We start from the raw sequence: 22,358 nt of genomic DNA, 5'->3' as shown, positions 1-22,358 counted from the left end.
TCAACAGTTGAGGATGACTCTCTAAAGGAAATAGAATGGAATTTGAAGGATAAATGTGTGGTCCTGAATTGCAATAAAAAACAAAAATCATGCCTTCAGGTTCAAGGTTGGAATACCTGGTTTAACCGTGGTACATACTAGGGTGGGAGTCAGGGATTTCATTTGACTGAAGAAGATCGCCGTAACTTGAGTGCTAAGAGAGAATGTGCTCTTACGTGTGTTAGCAGCAATGCTTTGTCCAGGTTGAGAGGGGAAGCCCCAGACCCTCTACCCAGGGATTGAGCCCTGGCAGCTGGTGGGCATAATGCTTCATATTGACTAGCATATTGACTTAAAAAAAATTTGGAATGAAATTTCTTTAGGTGAGGCATTTCTCTCCATTGTTAGGTGTTTGTTACTTCTGTGATTCTAAAGACTTCTGTGATCCTCCCTTCTCACTCCCTTATATAAATACAGTTCTCAGGGACTAAGCCTACTCTTTGAGAGAGACCTAACAAAATGAATGGGATGAAGAAGAGGATGTTCTGGATGGCATGGGAATTAGATGCCAGTTCACGTTGTTATAGTTGAGAGAGCCCCAGGTCTGTAGTCTGGAGAGCTGTCTTCAGATATCTGAAGGATTGTCATGTGGAAGAGGAGTTAGATTCGGTCCATCTTAGGGAACTATTTTAGACTGTGCACCTTACTTGAGTCAAAGTTGAGAGGTGCAGAAAGGAGCAGCTTGGTCTCTGTTTTCAAGGCTGTGTTTACGGTACAGTGGAGGAGACACACCCAGATAGCTGTAAAATAGTAATACTCTGGTTCTCTAGGAGACATAAAAGAGGCAGATTTATGCCCTGTTTAGAAAGGCCTTTCCCAACAGTTAGACTTCCCTGGTGGCTCAGACAGTAAAGAATCAGCCTGCAACACATGATACCCAGGTTCCGTCCCTGGGTCAGGAAGAACACAAGTGGAGTGGGCTGCCTTGAAAGCTAGTCACCAGTCATGTTGTCTTGCTGGTAAAGATGAGCTGGAGGAAGTCGGAACAGATGACTTTTCTGCCTCTATTAATCTATGGTTCAAGCCCCTCAACTGGCTTTGCTTTTCTTACCTGGAGAGAGTCATTGCTAAGCTGAATGCCCACGAGTTGAACTCAGTGTTCTGGGTGGACCAGGCTGGAAAGAGTGTGAGGTGGCATAGTTTCCACCAGGTGGAACTGCATTGGTGTGTTTGTTTTATGGAGCCAATGAGAACGGACCTGGCTGTTTTTCTTGTTCACGGACGTGCTAGAAGAGTCCAGTGGCACACTTGGCAGGTACAGTCCTGCTGCTTTTGTTGGTTGGTTGCATCTGGTTGTGAGGATCATGGCATCCCATTTGAGTGGGGCAACATTTCATTTCCTGGGACAAGTAGGCTGAGAAAAGTCGGTTTTCCATATTTCTCACCTCCAGGAATCCAGGTAACATCCAGAGATGAGCTGCTGAGACTGGAGACTCCAGGTTCTTCCCGTTTGATTTGTTATTATTGTTTAGCTGCTCAGTCGTATCCGACTCTTTTGCGACTGCTCAGACTGTAGCCTGCCAGGCTCCTCTGCCCATGGGATTTCCCAGGCAAGAACACTGGAGTGGGTTGCCGTTTCCTCCTCCAGGGGATCTTCCCAACCCAGGGATCGAACCCAGGTCTTCTGCATTGGCAGGTGGGTTCTTCGCCACTGAGCCACCAGAGAAGGCCTTCCCCTTTGACACTGGAACTTGAGAATAATACAGACTTCTATAGTTGGGTCCCTGAGCCCTAGAAAACATGTATGTCACATCTGGGCTCCGTGCAGAAGGCCGAACCAAGCAAAGGCAGCCTGGGAGGCAGAATGTTCTGGTAGCACCATTCCTGTTCTGTCTGTCCTCTTTCTGCTGCCGTATCACCATTCTCATCAGCTCTCCCTTCCCCACTGTTGATAGAATGCAATTGTAAGGAGGCCAGACGGGACCTTTTTCTTTTGGCAAACACGTTCTAAAGTTCCAAAAGGCAGACACTACCTGAGTTTGGCATTTCCTCCTAGTTTTGTGTATCTGACCCTGGCTCTTTGGGACATTCCCCTCCCAGATATGTCAAAAATCACCTGAAGGGTGTGGAGATGAGGTGTAGGAGGTTAGAGGGAGCAGAACTGCCACCCACCGCCCCCAGCTGCTCTCGTCACTTTGTAAGAAGGAGACAGGCAGTTCTTTCTAGAAAGCCTGGAGCCAGAACCAGAGGTGAAATGCTACAGCTGCTGTGGCCGCAGGGTGTGTGGATGTGTGTGTCGTCCTGACACTCTTCCCTTCTAGGAATTCTCTCCCCTGGGTGAGTGAGAGTTGAGCCAGCCTTGGATGGAGTGGGCTACGTGCCTCCTATATCGGGCCCCTGGGACTCTCTAGAGTAACAGAGGCAGAGGGTGGGAGCTCTCAGTCCTGACAGTTAACTTTCACCCAGAGGCTTAAAAAAATGCATGGACCCCAGTCCCCAGAGGTAATTTTTTAAAAAATAAATACTTGCAATATAATTTTTTTTTGGCACAGTCACTTTAATTTTTATTAAGCGTATGGCTGATTTACAGTCTTACGTTACTTTCTGCTGTATAGCATGGTGTATCAGTTATACATGCACATGTATCTACTCTTTTTAGATTCTTTTCCCATTAGGCCATTACAGAATATAGCGTTCCCAGCAGGTCTTATTGTCTATTTTATATTTGGTAATGTGTGTATGTCAGTCTGTCTCCCAGTTTATCCTTTCCCCCACCTTAATTTTTTAAGAGCATTATGTATTTCCATAGTGTACCATTCACCCATTTGCAGTGTACAATTCAGGAGTTTTAGTATATTCACAGACTTGTATGACCAGTACCACAATTGGAGGACGTTTTTAACAATCACGGGCTTCCCTGATAGCTTAGTTGGTAAAGAACCTGCCTGCAATGCAGGAGACTCCGGTTCGATTCCTGGGTCAGGGACATCCACTGGAAAAGGGATAGGCTACCCATTCCAGTATTCTTGGGCTTCCCTTGTGGCTCAATTGGTAAAGAATCTGCCTGCAATGCGGGAGACCTGGGTTTGATCTCTGGCTTTGGGAAGATCCCCTGGAGAAGGGAAAGGTTACTTACTCCAGTGTTGTGGCCTGGAGAATTCTCTGGATTATAAGAGTCAGACACAACTGAGTGACTTTCAGTTTCGCTTTACCCATCACTCTCCATTTCCCCTCAAAATCCTCAGTCCTCAGCAGTCGACCACCTATCTACTTTCTGTCTCTATAAATTTGCCTCTTCTGGACGTTTCTTGTAAAGAGAATCATACAGCAGGCGATCCTTTGTGACTGACTTCTTTCTCTTAGCATAATGTTTTCAAGGTTTGTCATGTACTTCATTATCACGTATTTCATTCCTTTTATCCTCAAATAATATTCCACTTTAGGAATATGCCATATTTTGTTTATCCACCATCAGGTGACAGACGTTTGGGCTGATTCTCATTTTTGGCTATTACGAGTAATGCTGCTAATGGCTACAAATTTCTGTGGGGAAATATATTTTCATTTCTCCTGGGAATACACCTGGACGCGGAATTTCTGGGTCACATGGTAACTTTCCATCTAAGCTTTTGAGGAACTGCCAGACGTGGTTCAAAGCAGCATCACCAGTTTACAGAGGCTTCATAAAGCTGCCCACGGTGAGTCGAGCTGCGATTATAGCGTGCTGCCCTGTGGGTTGCAGTTCTCACCCAGCCCCATTTGGTGGTGGTGGTTGTAGTTTTTGTAATCTTTGACTGCACCCTGCGGCCATGCGGGAGCTTAGATCCCCAACCAGGGATCAAACCCACTCCTCCTTCGTCTTAAGCACTGGACTCCTAGGGAAGTCCACTTGGCCTCATTTGGAAGTAAAACAACTGAAGAACAGAGATCAGCTGTTACCCAAAGGAGAGAATATTTTTAGAGCAGAACATCCACCCCTTACAAAGTGTTCTTTCCAGCCTTCTCCATCCCTCAGCTCTCGCTAGTTAGTCCAAGGCTAACTGAGCTCTGGCTCAGGGACTGGTCAGTCTAATGCTGGAGGAAGTGTCCACCTAGGATCTGGCTTGGCTCCGAAGAGTTAAGTTGATCTGGAAACCTGATCTGCGGTTGAAGTGGAGCAGAGCCCCAGATGTGTAATCCCCGCTTCTAAGGATGCGAAGTCTTTTCTTGTAAGCGTCATCGCTTTCTTGGTGCTATCTGGTAAAAACTGAGTCATGAGGTGCCGACAAAAAATCCCTTGCATTCAACGTGAAATTTGAGGCATCTGCTCATTCCTGAGATATTCACAGCTGTCAGCCCTGCTGTCTTGATGGTAAACAACTTGCTGGGAATGAACTCCTGCCACTGTGACTTTTCCCTGGCTTGTCTGAGAGAGGCATGGACCCAGATGGTGTGCCCTGGAGAGTGTGAGGGTAAGGGACTGTGTGGGGGTCACCTGAGGATTGAGCAGCTCTGCCTTTCACAAAGCGCTGCTTCTAGGGTAGCCCCAGTGGAGGGAGGCAGAAGCCAACCGAGGTGTCCCGAGAGCTGTGAAAGGACATTCGTCTCACTGCAGAGGCACATTGCCCTGAAGTGTGCCTGTGAACCAGCCTGAGTCCTGTTCTCCCTTCTCTGTGTTTGCAGCCACGGCACGGGGTACGAGAGTGACAACCATACCACGCCCATCCTCTGTGGCGCCCAGTACAGGATACACACCCACGGCGTCTTCAGGGGCATTCAGGCGAGTACACGGGGCCCCGGCTGCCTCTTTCCTTCCCAACAGCCTCTCACGTCCTTGCTGCTGGCCATTTGGCCCTGGCAAGTCTGTTCCTAACCATAGGCTCCTGTGTCAGCAGAGATGCGCCCTCTTCCACTGGGGCAGGCTGAGGGGTCTTCTCCTTTCCAGAGGCCAGTGTGGATGCAGCCACCTCACTCAGACCAGGGTGCTTTCTGCAGAATTCCCTTCTTTCCTCCTTCACTGTTTAATTCACCTTCTCTAGGGTAGGCTGTGCACATCTTATGTTGGGGCTAAATGAGCTTGAATTAATGACCTGGACTCTGGACTTCTAAGACTTGTTCTGCACGGGCAAGTGCCCAAAGGTAGACTCTGTCTTTACTAAGCGAGAGTGAGGAAAGGAAAGTAAAATGGAAACTGGACGGAAGGCCATCTCCCAGAGCCTCTTTTGTGCGTTCAGAACCACGCACCGTTACCAAGGGTTTGTGTTTGTGCCTTTGGCATGTGACTCTGTGGTTGCAACAACATGAGTAACGGCTGAGATACTTTCTCCAGAGTAGCCAGCACATTAGAAATAAGTTGTGCGTGGGCCAAGTTCCCACGTGATGTGTGGAGCAAGTGCTCTGAGATGTTCTGAAGAATGTTTCCAGAGGCATCATGAAGATAGAACAGCGTGTCCCCTCATCTGAAGCCTTCCAGTGGTGAGAATAAAGGTGGGGGTGACGGAAATATGGGACATGTGATGGAAGTCAGACAAGTAATGTCAGGCTTCTCTACCAGGACTGGCTGACACTGACAACTCTGTTTTATTCCCTGTTGCCCTGTGCGCTGCCTCTGGAGTGAATTAAAGGAACTGTACGAAACTCCTTTTCCCTTCCTTTTCACCAAGCCCAGTTTATCAGACTTTCTGTCGAGGTCTGTGTTCATTTTCTTCCAGAGTGGACCAATCAGACACAGCTGGCTCCTCATTTAAACTTATTGCATCTTTTGCCTTAAGACACTGGGGCCCATCAGTAGTAGAGCCGTGTGGTACTACTGTATGTTTACTTCAAAAAAGATTTGCGCAGCAAGAGTTGAAATAAGAACTTGAACATATGCTGGTGGGTGGTATGGGAAGTGCCCAGGGCAGGTGTGGGTAAGCTTAGAAGAGGTCCTGGGTCTTAAGACAAACTGTGGATGTGCTCTCGGGCCCTGACTTGCACCTCTGTGTGAGGACGAGGAGGCTTCAGTGGTCCCTCAGGCACTTGCGTTGCTTTTGTTTATGACTCACTGGTCCCCGGAGCCTAAGGGGCATTTGCCTCACTGTTGCCCTCTAGCTTCTTCTCACGGAGGACCAACCATGCGCACATACTCCTCCAGGATAAAGGTGATCCACAGAATGCCCCGCGATGGACAGAGAGTGGGCAGAGGGCAGACACACAGTGCTTCCTGGTGTCTCTAGTAAAGGATCATGCTGGCAACACTGTGAGCTTCCTGTGGTTTCAGCTGCCTTCACAGACAGAGCCCTCACCTCCCAGGATGTATTCTTTTTCCTTGTCATTGACTCACACGTGGAAGGTTGCTCAGTTGGGGGCTCATTTTTCTCTAACAAGGAGTTCCCAACCCATTGCAGATAGGGCCCAAGGTCATGTGGCCTGGTGTCCGAGTGGGAGGGAATAGAATAGAACCTGGGGCTTTGACTTCCAGACCTCTGCTTCAAGATGAGAAGCTGAGAGAAAGGAATGATTGGGAGCTCTCCCAGTGTGCAGCATTTCTTTTCCCGATGCTCCGGATCAGCAGCCCTAAGACTGACTTCATCTCAGGTCCCGGTTCTGGTTGATCAGCAGTGATGATCTTAGGGCAATGCACTGTTGAATGTGCTGCTCTGTCATCCATTAGCGATGTCTGCTTTGGGCACCTCAGGTGTGGTGGGGAGTGGTTTCAGGCATCACATCCACTATCCCTCCTTTGGGAATACTTCAGAGCTCACTTTCCTTGGGATCAGTGCGAATGTTCACATGTGGCTTAAAGCCTCTGTTTATCTTACGCTCTGCTTGCAGGATGTGCGGCGTGTGCCTGGAGTGGCCCCGACTCTTGTCCGATCGGCATCTGAGACCAGTGAGAAACGCCCCTTCATGTGTGCTTACCCAGGCTGCAATAAGAGATATTTTAAGCTGTCCCACTTACAGATGCACAGTCGGAAGCACACTGGTAAGTGCATTCACCGTCCAGTCTTGGTTCCGGTGGCTCAGGGGCGGCTTAGGAGCCCCTGCTTCCAGCTGTCACTGCCAGGACACAGGTGATTTCTGGAATGCAAAGTAGGCACTACTTTCAAGTGATGGAAAAAGGCTTCCAGGCCATTTTGTATCCTGAAGTTCTATCCTTTATTTAAAAAGGGAAGAGCAGAGTAGGTAGATAGCATCCCACTCCAGTACTCTTGCATGGAAAATCCCATGGACAGAGGAGCCTGGTAGGCTGCGGTCCATGGGGTCACTGAGAGTTGGACACGACTCAGTGACTTCACTTTCACTTTTCACTTTCATGCATTGGAGAAGGAAATGGCAACCCACAACAGTGTTCTTGCCTGGAGAATCCCAGGGATAGGGGAGCCTGGTGGGCTGCCGTCTATGGGGTCGCACAGAGTCGGACATGACTGAAGTGACTTAGCAGCAGCAGCAGCGTAGGTAGAGCATTTCACAGAATTAGAGACCTGGCTTGAAGTCTGGTTTCACTACCAGGTGGTGTTACCTTGAGCAAGTTACTAACCACTCTTCAAACTTCATCGGCCTTACATGGAAAATGGAGATGATAGCCTCCCTTATACAATTGTTGAGACTAGGTTAACTTCTAAAATCAAATTGAATGAAAGGAATTAGAGAGATGAACCATCTTTTACAGTTCCCTGTGTCAGTAAGTCTGAATAAATGCTCTTATTAGTTTTACAGTAGTATTAGCATCTCTTAAGGGAGAGGAACTAGCCTGGGGGCTTGGTAGTTAGATGATTCTAGGAACTTGATATGCAAGGTCATTCTAGAGACTTAGGATGAGATGGTCCAAAGAAGAGCTTAACTGCTTGGGTTAGTAATAACCAACTAGGTAAGAATGGGAAAATGGCTTCTAGGTTTAATTTTTGTTTTCAACCCCCCCAAAAAGATGATTTTTGAAGATGTTTTAAAGAAAACTGGATTTTCCCATAGATTACAGGGTCTGCCTGTGGGAGAGCACTGGCCACGTTTGGTTGTTGTCCACAGTGAATGTGAATATCGGTTTCACAAATGTCTGTTCTTGGTTGGCCTTGTGGGCACTAGATGGGAATGTGACTGAGTTTCCCGACAGGAAATCAGGGCAAAGCACAGGCTCTCCTACTGGGGAGCTGGTACCATTTTTTCCCCACGATTTACTTTGTTTTAAGTACCATTATTGTTTATTATTGCTTCCCTCATAGATCAGTTGGTAAAGAATTGCTTGCAATGCAGGAGACACAGGTTTGATTCCTGGCTTGGGAAGATCCGGTGGAGAAGGGATAGGCTACCCACTCCAGTATTCTTGGGCTTCCCTTGTGGCTCAGCTGGTAAAGAATCCACCTGCAATGTGGGAGACCTGGGTTCAATCCCTGGCTTGGGAAGATCCCCTGGAGAAGAATACTGGCTACCCACTCCAGTATTCTGGCCTGGAGAATTCTGTGGACTGTATAGTCCATGGGGTAACAAAGAGTCAGACACGACTGAGTGACTTTCACTTTCACTGTTTTATTGTTACTGCAGACTTTTCTTTGGGGAAGCTGAAGAAGAAAATGAGCTGGGTTCAGATCTCTTTAGACCACTGGTCTTTGCTAAGCCATTGTGTCTGAAGGCTACAGTTCTGGCATAGACCTGAGTTTACACTCAGTCGACTACCGGCTTTAAGCTGAAGATGAGAAGTTGCATGTTGTGTTGTTATGTATTTCCCCAAATGAGATCGTTTGAAAAGTATCTGATTATAAGGAAAATGATAAAGTAAGATTCTGCCTGCTGCTGCTGCTGCTGCTGCGTCGCTTCAGTTGTGTCCGACTCTGAGCAACCCCATAGACGGCAGCTCACCAGGCTCCCCCATCCCTGGGATTCTCCTGGCAAGAACACTGGAGTGGGTTGCCATTTCCTTCTCCAATGCATGAAAGTGAAAAGTGAAAGTAAAGTCGCTCAGTCATGTCCAACTCCAGCAACCCCATGGACTACAGCCTACCAGGCTCCTCTGTCCATGGGATTTTCCAGGCAAAAGTACTGGAGTGGGATGCCATTGCCTTCTCCGAAATTCTGCCTAGACAAATAAAAGAGAATACATTGAAGGCAGTATTGTTGTAGAAACTATAATGGAAAAGAGGCACTTAGAAAACAGGGGTTAGATGTCTGGGGAAAGGGAAGGCAGTAAGAAATATAGCCATGACCCTCAGACCTGCTGGAACCTTTAAGAAACTCTTCTTGCAGAAGACGAGGAGAGAAGGGTATTTAACATCACTGAAGTCCCCTTCTTGAAAGAGTGCCATCTTTTTGTATCTATTCCTAATAATAGTACAGACTATTATGTTAAGAACCTTTTATTAAATACTTTCCATGGGCCAAATTCTCTACATTCATTATTTCATTTTATTCTCACACAGAAAACAATTATCCGGTGGGTAGGATATAGGGAAGACTCAAACTCATGCCTTTTAACTCCAAGTCACAGGCCCCTTTCTCAAAGAGTCGATGGTGTGTTTTGGAGGCAAGACATAAAAAAATGAAAAGGGAGGAGAGAATGTGTGATGACTGAGTGAATCTCGAGGCTCTGAGAAGATTCATTCAGAGGGTATTGTTTTGAGTGAGCTTCGTTTGTTTCTTGGAGAAGGAGGGGCTTGGGTTAACCAATAAAGGGTAGGCAGGGTTGGGCAGAGAAAGTAAAGGATGAGCAGAAGCAGAAAGGCAGAAAAAAGATGAGACTGGACAGAAAGAAGTGTTGCTTTTCCAGCTTGAAGAGCTGAAGTTAAGGCACTGGGCTGGATATCAACAGAAAGTTGAGGAAAGCTTCCTGCTCTCAGGATTTTCCAGTCTGGCAGATGGTGGATCTGACAAGGCCCCATGTCAGCCATTCTGTAATGAGGGAAGGAAAGGTTTTCTAAGTGAACAGGAGGCTTCCAAGAAGGCATTGCAGAGGAAACAGCATTTGAGAGGGACGTGCCATAGAGTTTATGATGGGTTAGGGATCTGGAGATAGGAATGGAGGGTGTTTAGTGTGAGCGAAGTACAAGGCAGGGTTCAGGAATGGTGAGCTCTGTAGAGCAGGAATATAGATCAGTTAGGGAAGCAGAGGCAGTCTTAAGGCTGGAAAGGTAACCAGGAATTGCCCGACAACAGAAAGAGCCAGCTGATCCTGGGATGGCTTGCTCTCCATCCCAGAATGCTGGTGACTCAGAATTCTCATAAGAAGGTCGGACGGTCCAGGGTTGCTTAGTGCACTCAGGGGGCGCAGCTCCTGGGATTTGGCTGAACTTTTTCCTGCAAAGACAGGGGCAGGGCTTCTCCATTGAGAGGCAGGAGGTTGTGTAATCCCATTCCTGTTTTCTCTCGAGTAAAGGGATACCCAGAACTCTAAGGCTCTGGCTCCTGGTTTAATTTGAGCATCTTAGAACCCTGGAGTTGTTTATACCTAACTCAGGGATGGGAAGTCAGTAGCAGAGAATACCAGAGCCTTAGGCCATAAAACATAAAGTACTTACTCCACGGGGCCAGCTCCAGGGGGCATCCGTCCCAGAATTCTGCCACAAACTCAAGTCTTGGACTTAAGACTGCTTTGGTTTATTATTTGTTTAAATATTAGCTGCCAGTATTTTTTGAGCACTGCCTCTGTGCTAGGCTGTAGGCTAAGCCCTTTCTGTGGATGGTCTGTTTATAAGTCCTTGGAAGCTGTCAGGTTATTGGCCCTGTTTCACACTGAGGAAACGACACCTCACCCAGCAGATTGAAAGAGCTGGATATTCCCCACTGTGTCAAACTCCAGAACCCGAGTTCCCTTCACTTCCAACTCAGCCTTATTCACCCAGCCCCTGCCTCCTGCCCATGAATGTGTGTATGTAGGTGGGACTTCCTCCTAACCCTGTGGTTTGGCATGCCTGCATGCTAAATCACTTCAGTTGTGTCTGACTCTGTGACCCTAAGGATGATAGCCCGTCAGGCTCCTCTGTCGTTGGGAATTCTCCAGGCAAGATATTGGAGTGGGTTGCCATGCCCTTCTCCAGAGCATCTTCCTGACTCAGGGATTGAACCTGGATCTCTTAACATCTCCTGCATTAGCAGGCCAGTTCCTTACTGCTAGAGCAACCTGGGAAGCCCCCTAAGGTTGACAGCATATCCCTGAAACCTTCCACCCAAGTGCCTTTCAGCATTTTGGGATCCTTTCAGTCCCGGTAAGAGAAATTGCCTCTAATGAGATCTTTATTTCCAAAATCATTTTCCAATGGAATACGTGTCTTCCCCAAGGTGAGAAACCATACCAGTGTGACTTCAAGGACTGTGAGCGAAGGTTTTCTCGTTCAGACCAGCTCAAAAGACACCAAAGGAGACACACAGGTTTGTAGGCTCCCTTCTCATTGCTGGCAGTATGTTCCCTTGGATCATGGTGGATTTTGTGATTCTTTTGATTGTTCAATATGGGTGTGAGAGGGTCAGCCATTTTTTAAGTTTCTCCAATAATTTTCCCTGCTGGGGATTTACCTTCTCTTAAAAAAAAAAAAAAAAGAAAAAAAAAAAAAACAAAGAAAAGAAAAGGAAATGCCCCACATTTCCCCTGAAAACCACAGAGTCATGATACTCCCACTAGCAATTTGCTGATGATACACTAAGTGTCAGTAAAGAACACGGGTGGGTGGAGAGCAAAGTCCCATCTGTAGTGTGTGATTCACTTTTTCAGTCTCAGACACAGCTGAAACTTCTCTGAGAAGCTGGACACTTGTGGTTAAGCAATAGTTGTTCCCAAGACAACAGGTCTTCAAGGATTACTGTGCGGCATTAGGTGGCTCCTGCTGGGCCTGGGGTGTTGGGGAAATCCGAGGGCGAGCCAGACACTGCAGGTATGGCTGGAAATGCCCAACTCCTCAGGCCACCGGGAAGCAGGCCTTGTGGGCCTTGCTATGCCCCCACATGGTTAGGGCCGCGGCTAGACCTTCTCTGTCCGTTTAGGTGTGAAACCATTCCAGTGTAAAACTTGTCAGCGAAAGTTCTCCCGTTCTGACCACCTGAAGACCCACACCAGGACTCATACAGGTAAAACAAGTGCGTAAACTTTTCTTCACATTTATTTTTCTTTATTTTTTTAAACTACTGTTGAATGGAGTTGCTTGTGATGCGAGAGATTGGAAAAGATGAGTGGAAACGTTCTAAACAGCTTTAGATTCAGGAGAGAGAACAGTGCATGGCTGTCTTTAAATAATAACATTGTTTAAGAAGGAATGGGGGTGGGAGGTATGGATCAGAAGAGATGTGAAAAGAACTGTTTTCAGGAGTGTCCAGAATGAAGTGAAGAGATAAGCTAAGTCCCTACTGTTCCCAGTTTGTTGCATCAAATCTTTATCGCTCAGTTTGATAGGATAATCAACCTTGGAGGAAAATAGCAGAAATTCTACAAGCCAACCACTTGTACTCCTGAAAGTTTGCATTTTATAACACTGTTTTCAGAGACCTGAATCTTTGCTCTGCTAAAAGTTAATGCCCCAGGAGCAGTCATGGTTTCTGCCAGACTCATATTGGTGTGTGGGTATTATTTCCTTCATAGTAGACTAAAGGGAGGGACTCCCTCCTTCCCTCTGGCCCAGTGGTTAAGACTCAGCATTTTCAATGCAGGGAGCACAGGTTCAGTCCCTGGTCAGGGAACTAAGATCCCACATGCTGCATGGCCAAAAAGTAAAAATTAAACAAATAAAACGAATAGAGAGAGAAAAGACATTTATTCACAGCTGCTGAAAGTTTTTGCTTCTCCACAAGGCTGGTGTGATTCATAATGGAAATAGCACCATCTTTGATGTGTATTTCCTAGCTTTAGAGGGAGGACCAATGCTTAGGTTATCTCATTTTATCTTCACAACATCCTTGGAAGAAAAGTAGGATAGGTAACATTTCATCCCCGTTTTACAGATGAGAAGACTGAGGCACATAATGATGAAATAACTTTGTTTAAAGTCTCAAAGCTAGTAAGTAGCAACCCCAGTTCTGTCTCTTCCCAGCCCACCTACCCACTGCTTCTTTACTGGGGAAAGAGTCTGTGTTCACCTTGTGGCCCAGGGAGGAGAGAGAATCAGGAGGAGGCCCCCTGGTCAGCAGAGTTGAGTTCCCTTGAGAGTTTGAGGAGGATGATGACCGACAGGAGAAGAGGTTAGGATTTGTCCATTAGGAGGTGACCTTTGACAGCATGGTTGGCAGTGGGAGCAGGGGACAGGAGCCAGATCAGGAAGGGCAGAGGGACAGTGAGTGGGAGGCAAGGGAAGTGTGAGCCGTGATTCCTCCGTGCAGTCCTGGATTCTCAGCCCCAGCAGGCTGTACTTGCAGATAGAGTACCTGTGCCCCAGAGTCAGTGGGATGGACAGCTCATTCCCTGACTCAAGTACCTTTAATGTCGCTTCTTTGCTTTAGTCCTGAGCTCATAATTTGGTGGGGAAGGGTTATCATCCCTGGTACCCTGCGCCCCACCTCATGCATATCTGTACATATACAAAATGACCTATGTCACCAGCAGACTGTTTAATATCTAACTGGGAGCTATAGTTGATTAGCCTCCAGTTCTAACTGGGGGACAGTGCCTCCCCTGGGATATTTCTCAGTGCTTGTCCCATCCAGTATTTCTCAGAGAAGAACTATCTATATCCTGAGAACCTCCTCAGGTGGAAGAAGTGACTCCTGTGATGTTTTGACTTAGGATAAAGCCATAGCTGTATTTCCATTATGCCGAGGCCCAGGAAGTGTGATGCAACAAAGTGTGTCCTACAGACAGACCTGGATTTGGAATCAGACAGACCTAGGTTTAAGAAGTCCTGCCTGTGTCTGCATTCACCTGAGGTTCTAGCCTCATCTGTAGAATGGGGATAATAATGCTTACCTTACAGGTTGTTGGAAAGAGTACATGAAATTATATATATTATGTATAATTAATATATATAATTTTATATATGTGTGTATATGTATATATATAGAAATATGATAACCAAGCACAGAGCTTAGTACCTAGATAGGCATTCAGAAATACTAATTATCTTTCCCATCCAAAATGAGATTTGGAAGAAACTTCTGAGGCCTCCTTAGATGAAGAAGCCTTGATTTTTTGGCAGGCTTTTAAAAAATCTCGAAACCATGGCTCACCTCAAATCTTTTTTATAATGGGTATTACTCTCTAAATAACCCTTTAAAGTAAAAGAAGCAAATACCATGTGTACTGATGTCAGTGATTTATTTAAAACGCCCAGCCCATCCAGAATATGTATACAGACAGAGATGTTAAAGCTATAGTTGCAGCTATGTACTGGGTGGCAGTCCATTAACAGTATCCTACGTGATGATCCTAAGGCCCTTGCCTTCCAGTTAAGCTCAGTCCCCTCCTTAAACAGCAAACGGGAAGCGTTTACACAATTCACAAAACCGTCTAATGACAGCGGTTTTGTTTTACCAAGTGTTTCCCCCCTTGATTAAATACGAAGTGCCCAGGCATTTCCATTACCTAGATTCGCTCCGTCTCTCCCATTTCCCGAGTCTTCTGACTTAGTGACATTCTGTAATTGCCACAGCATTTTAATCCTTGAGGCCCCAGAGGTGCTGCCAGGTCAGGGCCGCCTTGTGAGATGAACTAGGTGTGTGAGCTTAGGCAAAGAGCTAGAGGGAATCTGGAGTGGGTGCCTTGCGATGATTTAACTCAGGCCTTTGGTAGTTGAACTTGCAGCTCCGTCTCTCCACGGCAAGTGTCTCTGACTGGCCATTGTGTCAACAGGTGAGAAGCCCTTCAGCTGTCGGTGGCCCAGTTGTCAGAAAAAGTTTGCCCGGTCAGACGAGTTAGTCCGCCATCACAACATGCACCAGAGGAACATGAGCAAGCTTCAGCTGGCGCTCTGAGGGTCCACAGCGGCCCCTGTCCTGCACCCCAGGCAGGACAGCGCGCGAACTCCTTTCAAAGCTGACTGTAAGATTCCTCCTCACTCGCCTGTCAGAGAAGGAAATGGCAGTTGATCTTTCTTCATCCAGCGTCTGAGACAAGATGCCTGTACTACTGGATTCTACCAGGTTTGCCCAAAGGAGTTGGTCTCTGCTTAGCCAACTTTGAGTTGACTCGTAAGGCCCTGGAGAAGTGGCTCTCAGTGTCCAGTTAGTTAAAAGCCCGTCGCCATTTGGTCTGGATTTTCCACTGTAAGCAGAGCCACTGTTGGTGATGTTCCCCCGCCCCTTCTCACTTTACGCTCATTTTCACGAGGAATGGAGTCATTGTACCATTTTCCATCATAGAATATTTATGGGCCCAGGCATGTGGATGTGTCTGCTAATGTAAACTTTGTCATGGTTTCCATTTACTAACAGCAACAGCGAGAAATAAATCAGAGAGTAAGGCACTGGGGGTGAGTCCTGTCCGACATTCCGGAGGTTAGGCAGGCTGCTAACCTGGACCAGGCAACTTTTAAAACTCAAGCATTTCAAGCAGCTGGAAAAAAAAAAAAAAAAAAGAATCAGAACTAACCAGTACCTCTGCAGAGATATCTGAAAGAATCTTAGCATTCAGTTAATTCATTGTTAACGTTAGCACAATGCTCTTAGGAAATCGTGCTTGAGGATCTGAGATTTTGTTTTTGTGTTTCTGTTTGACTTTGAGTTGTAATCATACACATCCTCAGAGATGTACGTATCTCCTCACACAAAGGAAGTGGAATTCATTTTTATCATTCGGGGTGTCCTTAGAGTATACAGACCATGCTGGTTATGTGGCTTCAAGTTGTAAAAATTAAAATGACTAAAAGAACATAAGGGCTGGTCCAGAATTTCCACTGATAAGACTGTTCTTAAGTAACTTAAATAACTTTGGGTCTCCAAGTATATGTGAAAAAAAAAAAAAATGAGACTTAATAGTGTGAGGAAATCCATTGTTTAAAGGTGGTTGGGTGTATGTGTGTGTGTTTTGTTTTTATTTTTTAAGGGAGGGAGTTTATTATTTACTGTTGCTTGAAATTATTGTGTAAATATATATATCTGATAATGATTTGCTCTTTGACAGCTAAAGTTAGGATATGTATAAATGTTAGACGCATCACTGTTTTGGTGTTGATCTTCCAACATATTGATAACACTAAAAATGTAACCTGCATTTTTCACTTTGCTCTCAATTAAAGTCTATTCAAAAGGAAAGTGGTAAGATTCTATCAACTGTATTGTGTTCACATCTTGGGGAGAGCTGAGCCTCTTTTCCACAGGTAAGATGCTGACACTGACATCAGTGACCACTGCAGACTAATCAGGTCGTGACCATTCTTTGTTTCTCTCTGTTGAAACTCAGGAGGCAATTACTAACCCTAGAAGCAGCCAGAGAGCACTGCCCCTTCCTCTCATCATAAAGTAATTGTGATCACAAGGGCTTATGGCTGGACGGGGGGACTTGTGTTTTCAGAGTCATTTTCATCAGGCTATCATTGCATCGCTTCTTATTCCATGTCAGCAAAAAAGCCTAGAGAGATGTAAATAACTGTTCTTTAAAAAAAAAAAAAAAAAGTTCACAGGTACACACTGCAATCAGGAGGGTATAAACTGAACACCTAGTACAACTGAATTAGCAATTGTAGTTGCTGTGAAGTAGCTCAGCAGGTTGGAGACAGCTCAGGCTTTCCAGGGCAGCTGAGTGTGAAAGCAAAGATCTACATTATCTATAAACTATAAACTCTCTTCCTGGTTCTGGTGGATAGTTTTTCAGTTGTAAATAAGGAGATTAATTTGGTGCCGCTCCTCTCCACTCCATTATCTGGGAACTTGCATGCATTCCAGGCTTCGTTTCTTCATTTAAAATGTATCTTGAACAGACAGCAGCTCACCACAGGGATTTTTCTGTGTTGAAGTGCAGCTCAAAGTTTGGGGCCGCCTGAAAGTCAGGTCCTGAGGCCCCACTTGGTTTGCATCTGGCTCTTGCATCACTGTTAATTATAGCAAATGTGGTGACTCATTTGTATCAGCAGTTTTTATCTTTTCCTGCCAGAAGACAGCATTTCTCTGGAGAAGCTCAGGACAAGCATGGCAAACGTCAGCGAGTCAGAACGAGCCAGGTTTCACAACAAAAGCAGCCACATTGTTTCAGCTGCTCGAGGAAGCCCAGAGATTCTCACACCACTTCAGCAGGTTAGCCTGCAGTTAAGGTCATGGGCTTTGGAAAGCACACCAACCTGGGTTCAGATCGTCAGTCCTTGTTTCCCTCATGTGTGTGTCTGACAGATAGTCGTGGTGAGGATTAAACAGGGGGAAAAGCATTAAAACTTCAAGCACATAGCAAAGGCTTCATACACACCATCTAGGAAAATGATTACCCAAGAACTCATGCTAATTTCCTTTCCACTCTCCTCTCCCACCTCCCCGCCCCAAACACTACCATCACCTCCAGCGTCCTTTTCGGGTATTCAGATATCTTCACAGGCCAAGTCCACCAAACGACAAACAAATCCATTTCCCTGTACCACAAACCAGAGTCAAGGTTTGCAGCAACAGAGCTCTCGTCAGCCTCTCCCCAGAGACCACATCTGTTGGTTTTGTGTTTGGTAATGCACCCAGTGGCATTGAGTAGGCGTTCTGGGACCTGTGGTGTTGACCATGAGCAGATTGTCAGAAAGAACGCTGGTCACAGGGAGCTCTCTGTAGTTCAGGCTAGAGGCTATATTAGGTGCAGGTGTCAAAATGTACATTTTCCCATCTCACTTTAGTAAAATATCTGGTCCAGTATCTTTAAAAGGCCGCCTCCAGTCCTTCAGTGGTTCTTCCCAGACTCTCTCATCCGGGACCCTCTGTAGCACTTGGGGTACATAACATTCAATAGCATCTTCTATGGGTGTTGTGCTTTCCCATCTTAGGACCGTCCGTCAGTAAGGTTGACAGGAAAAGTATTATTCCCACTTTACGCTTGGGGAAACTAAGGCTCAGTGATAGTAGTGGCTGAGGCTGGTCTTGGTATTCCATATCCAGTTTTCCTTCCAAAACGTGCTTGACGATGTAGACATGCACTCTGCTCCATAGTTTTCTATCTGCAAGTTACACCTTCCTGACCACGCGTGAGCTCCCAGAGGAGTGGATCATCTCCCTTCCTGTGTTAGTTCCTCAAGGACTTCTCAGCTTTTACTAACCATAGACATTCCCTATGGAATGGAATTTGTTTAAGTACAGTCTCCCATTCGGAAGCTCTGGGACGGGGCCTGAGACCACATTCCTGACACGTTCCCAGGCTATGCCCACCCTGCTGGGCTGTGGACCACACTTCGTGTTAGCTGCTCAGTCACGTCTGACTCTTCACAGCCCCATGGACTGCAGCCGGCCAGGCTCCTCTGTCCATGGAATTCTTGTATTTCTGGTGGCTCAGATGGACCACACTTCTTACAAAAACCTAAAGGCTGGGCTCCATAAATACTTTCTGCTGAGTTTTGCACCTGACAGTCCTAGGACTACCCCGAACCTTCTTTGCCTGTGGACAGTGACCATGAAGATGGCCTGGGGCTCTGCTGTAATGGGCCCTGGGGCTGAGGGGCAGGGCACTGGTGTTGAATGTGGTCAGAAGTGCTGCGTGCAGGCGAGTCCCGTCTCTGCAGAGGTTTGTTTTCAAACAGCCTGCCCATCCTCTGTCAGTGACGTTCCACAGGCAGGAGAGACACCCTCTCCCCCAGCCCAAGTCCAGGTAAGGAGAAGCATGGCACATGGTCCACCTGCATATCCAGTCCTCACACCCCACTGGGTTCACATTTCTACCGCAGGCCTCTCCCTGATGCCATGTTTGCCAGTGCCCACAGACCAAAACCTTCCAGTGTTTTGGAGAGGATTTATTTCCCATGAGCCAGGCAGGAATCCCCCATGTCTCGTCCCTACTAGGGGCCAGTGTTTAGCTCTTCAGATACCAAAGGGAAAAGGGAGAAGGCAGTGTCTTCCAGAGCCCTGTTCTCCCTGCGGGTTGTTTGCACCGCTGACTTTGGACTTACCAGGTCAGGCATGTCAGGAACAGGTGTGTGTATGTGAGTATAAGTAAAAGAGTGGTTCCCAGCTAGACACATTTTTCTTCAGAGCCTTGAAGCCAGCAGAGTGGCTCATAGGAATTGCTCACAGGTAAATGTGTAAGAACCACAGTGAAGAAACAAATCCCCAAGAAAACATGAAAGGCTTGGCCCTTTTATTTCAGGTCTTTGCTTCTAGTGATTCCTTAACTGTATTTCAGATGATTGAAATCTGGGCAGAACTTCGTAAGTGATCACAATGATGACCACATGGTCTGATATTTTACACTGAGATAGTAGTGCCTCAGTGGAGGGTTCTAGGTTCTTCTCCATTTTTCAAGCAAAATCCTGATTCTGTGAATTCTCAGACTCGTCTTAAGAAGGAAATAGATCCAGGCAGCACAGGAAGGGTCACCTCTCAAGGGGCCAGAAACCCAGCAGAACACACAGCCAGACTTAGGTGCTACTGAACAAAGTTTTGTTTCAGAGACTGGTGAGGAGACGAGGACAAACTCCTGAGGACTCCGAGAAGTCCATACCTTTAAGCACAGACTGAAAAACAGCCTGCTGTGAGTGGGAGCCTCAGACAGAAGGATCTCAGATGTAAAGAGCTAAGGCAGAGGAAATAAGCATATGTAATTTTAGGAAATCACAAGGTATTTTTATGGAGCACAGAAGGATTGAGAGATGGTCCATGAGGGTGGGGCTGAGATCAATGTAGAGGGTGGGTTGGTTGAAATGAATGGCGTCTCTTCCTCTTGGCATCCTGGGAGGATTGATGTTGACACTGGGTGATTGCTTGACATGGTAGGGACTCTGAGGAGGCATTTGGAGTCCAGGAGAAAGAGGAAAGAGGGGGACAACTCTGGGAAGAAAGATGAGGGATGGAGTGTGGATGTTAGGGAAGTCTGACAGGAAGAGGGGGCTTCTGTCTGACAGGGCCCGACACCCATGTGAACCCATCCCAACTCTGTTAACATGCACCCAGGGCTTTTCCAAATGGGAGATGCTTGATGATAATAATGGGGCCATTTATTAGATCTTTATGTAGAGACCAGTGCTTTTGTACATGCATTCTCTTATTGAGAATGTGCCCAGTTTACAGATAAAGAAACCGAGGCTCTACAAAACACCTCACACAGGGTCTCGGAGCTCTTGTACAGCAGAGATTCAAACCCAACTCTGACTCTTGGCCACACTCTTAACCCCTTAATTCTACAATACTTATCCCCCTCATCCCAGAGCATGTTGGCCCCACGAACCAGAGGACAGAAATGCTGAGAGAACACAGCAGTGATATCTTCTTGCCCATTGGCTTGTTCAGATACTAGGAATGTTTGCCGAGTGCCCAGAGGAAGGGTAGGTGTGATTGGTAAAATGTTCCTCCCATATCCAGTGATAGAGCCTGTTAGTGAAGTATGTTTTTATTCAATATTTTGTATTAAATACTGGAACTTAAATGACATAGCATAATGTTAGGCGGACAGTGATAAAAGGGGAAAATTGAGAAACACATTTAAGAGTTCAAGGTCAATGAGTACTTTTAAAAAGCAGCATCCTGCTTTCCCAAGCAGCTCTGCGTCAGAGGGAGGGGGCAGGGGAGGAAGCTGCTGGTGTCTGGTGATGGTCAGGGTGCGGGGAAATCTTGGGTGTGTCCCATGGACAGGTTTGTCCCTTAGTCTTAGCAGGCAGCCTTCATGTTTCGAAGATGTCTTTGGGCCCTTAGCATCCAAAGGAGGAAGTTCCAGGGAGACAGATTCATAGCTGTCTCTTGTCCTAATTTTTCTGAGGTCTCCAAATACAGTGATCCATGTCAGTGGGCTTTATCACTCAATGCGGGCATAGCCTTCCTTCCAAGCTGCCACTGCAGCAGAGCTGGCCCCTGGCAGGGGAGAAGGGGCACGCTCTGCTTGGAAGGGTTTGTGGAGGTCTCATGGGGGAAGAAGTCCAGTGAGGCCACACCTGCCCTCATGGCAGCAGCAGGCGGAGTGAGGCTGAGTTGACCCCCTCTCGTAGGCTCCGCCTGATAAAGATGTCTGAAATCTCTGGGTGGACACCATAAAGTGTGTTTGAGGAAGACTCCCGATGCTGTCATGTGGAGATAAGCTGCCGCTGTTTTTAGACAGGGACTCCTGGGCCCTAGGAGAAGCAGCTGAGGTGCTGTGAACCATGCAAGATGCGTCCTCCACCTGCGTCAAGTAAATTCTAACTGCTAGCGGCGAGACACGATGGTTCTGCTTGCCGATCCAGCCTCTGGCCCGTCCCTCCATTCTCCTCTGACAGGAGGGGTCTAGAAAGGTCCAGAGCCGAGGATGAGGATTGTTGAAAGAGGCCTTGGGGTTGGCATGTCCTCCAGGAGCATCCCAGCAATGAGATACAGGCTCTGCAGCTCAAATCGCGAGATCCAAGATTCCTGAACCTCAGCTTCTGCTCAGATAACAACACTGTTCTCCAGAGTGTTCCAGAAGCCTGGAGGGGATGCTCAGCTGGCATGCTCAGGCAGGGTAGCCAGGTCTCTAGCTGTGCAGTGATCAGGGCAGAGCGTTTCAAGGAGGACTGAGGCAGAGCCTGTCCCCAGTTTTCACCCACACTGGCCCCAGGTCATCCTGCCAGCAAGCCATGGCCCACTGCACTGCAGAGAGGAGACGTGGGCAGTGCTGGGCAAAGCCGGGAGGGACAGGGTGTCGGTCACTGCCAAACCTCACTTATCCCACAGTTGTCTGTGTGACCCTCCAGGAGGCTGAAGGGGCTGGGACACAGGTTGCCCTGGAGAGATAGCAGCTGTCAGCGGGACTGGCTGGGACCCACCTTCATCAGTTGTCAGGTCCACGCCCTGGTGTCTTGAGCCCTCTTTCGTATAAAGGTCCTCACTGAACCCATCAGAAGCTGCTGGTTTCAGCTTCCCAAGTAAGAGGAGAGGAAAAAAGTTTTCAGAAGCCGTGGCTCAGGCACAAAATGTGGGATGTGTCAGCAAGAGGGACAGGACCAAGGAGTCTGGAGAGCTGTGGGGCTCAGTTTTGGGGTCTGTTTGGGTCTTTGGAAACACCTTGTTTGGTTACCGAACGAGAGGAACAATGGCTCCAATAGTCAAAAGCAGCTGCGATGAAAAATTCCTGGTTCTGGGTTCTGAGATGAATTTATAGTGTGTGGGTTTTCAAAAACCACAATGATAGATTCAGAGTTTATCAATATTTTACTACAGTCATCTCCATGGCACTACTAAACCGGGATGAAAATGGAAAAGTCTATCTATCTACTGTTGAGCCTCCAGATACTTATCTCACTTTGCCTGTTTTCCTCCACACCAGTCCTCCTAGGATAACAGGCTGTATGGATGGAGGTCATACCAGTTTCATGCCCCAGCACTGCCATTTCCCAGCCCTATGACCCTGGATGTGCATGCTGTCTCTTCAGTCATGTTCGACTCTTTGTGACCCCATA

At 47.0% G+C, this 22,358-nt stretch overlaps 1 protein-coding gene across 5 annotated transcripts in view; it reads left to right on the top strand.

Annotated features, from left to right (window-relative positions):
* Positions 1 to 16,092, top strand: part of WT1 (WT1 transcription factor) — a 47,449-nt gene extending 31,357 nt beyond the window's left edge. For all 5 annotated transcript variants that reach the window (XM_027979595.3, XM_027979593.3, XM_060399504.1 and 2 more), the window contains 5 exons: positions 4,642 to 4,738; positions 6,772 to 6,922; positions 11,203 to 11,292; positions 11,902 to 11,994; positions 14,693 to 16,092. In XM_027979595.3, coding sequence (XP_027835396.1) covers positions 4,642 to 4,738; positions 6,772 to 6,922; positions 11,203 to 11,292; positions 11,902 to 11,994; positions 14,693 to 14,814 — 553 coding nt within the window. In that variant the 3' untranslated portion in view covers positions 14,815 to 16,092. The remainder of the gene's footprint in view (positions 1 to 4,641; positions 4,739 to 6,771; positions 6,923 to 11,202; positions 11,293 to 11,901; positions 11,995 to 14,692) is intronic.
* Positions 16,093 to 22,358: the final 6,266 nt, after the last annotated feature.

Source organism: Ovis aries, chromosome 15 (genome assembly GCF_016772045.2).
Source record: "Ovis aries strain OAR_USU_Benz2616 breed Rambouillet chromosome 15, ARS-UI_Ramb_v3.0, whole genome shotgun sequence".
Classification (NCBI taxonomy): Eukaryota; Metazoa; Chordata; class Mammalia; order Artiodactyla; family Bovidae; genus Ovis; species Ovis aries.
Note: the sequence above shows the minus strand (reverse complement) of the source record. Positions and strands in the feature narration are given on the sequence as shown.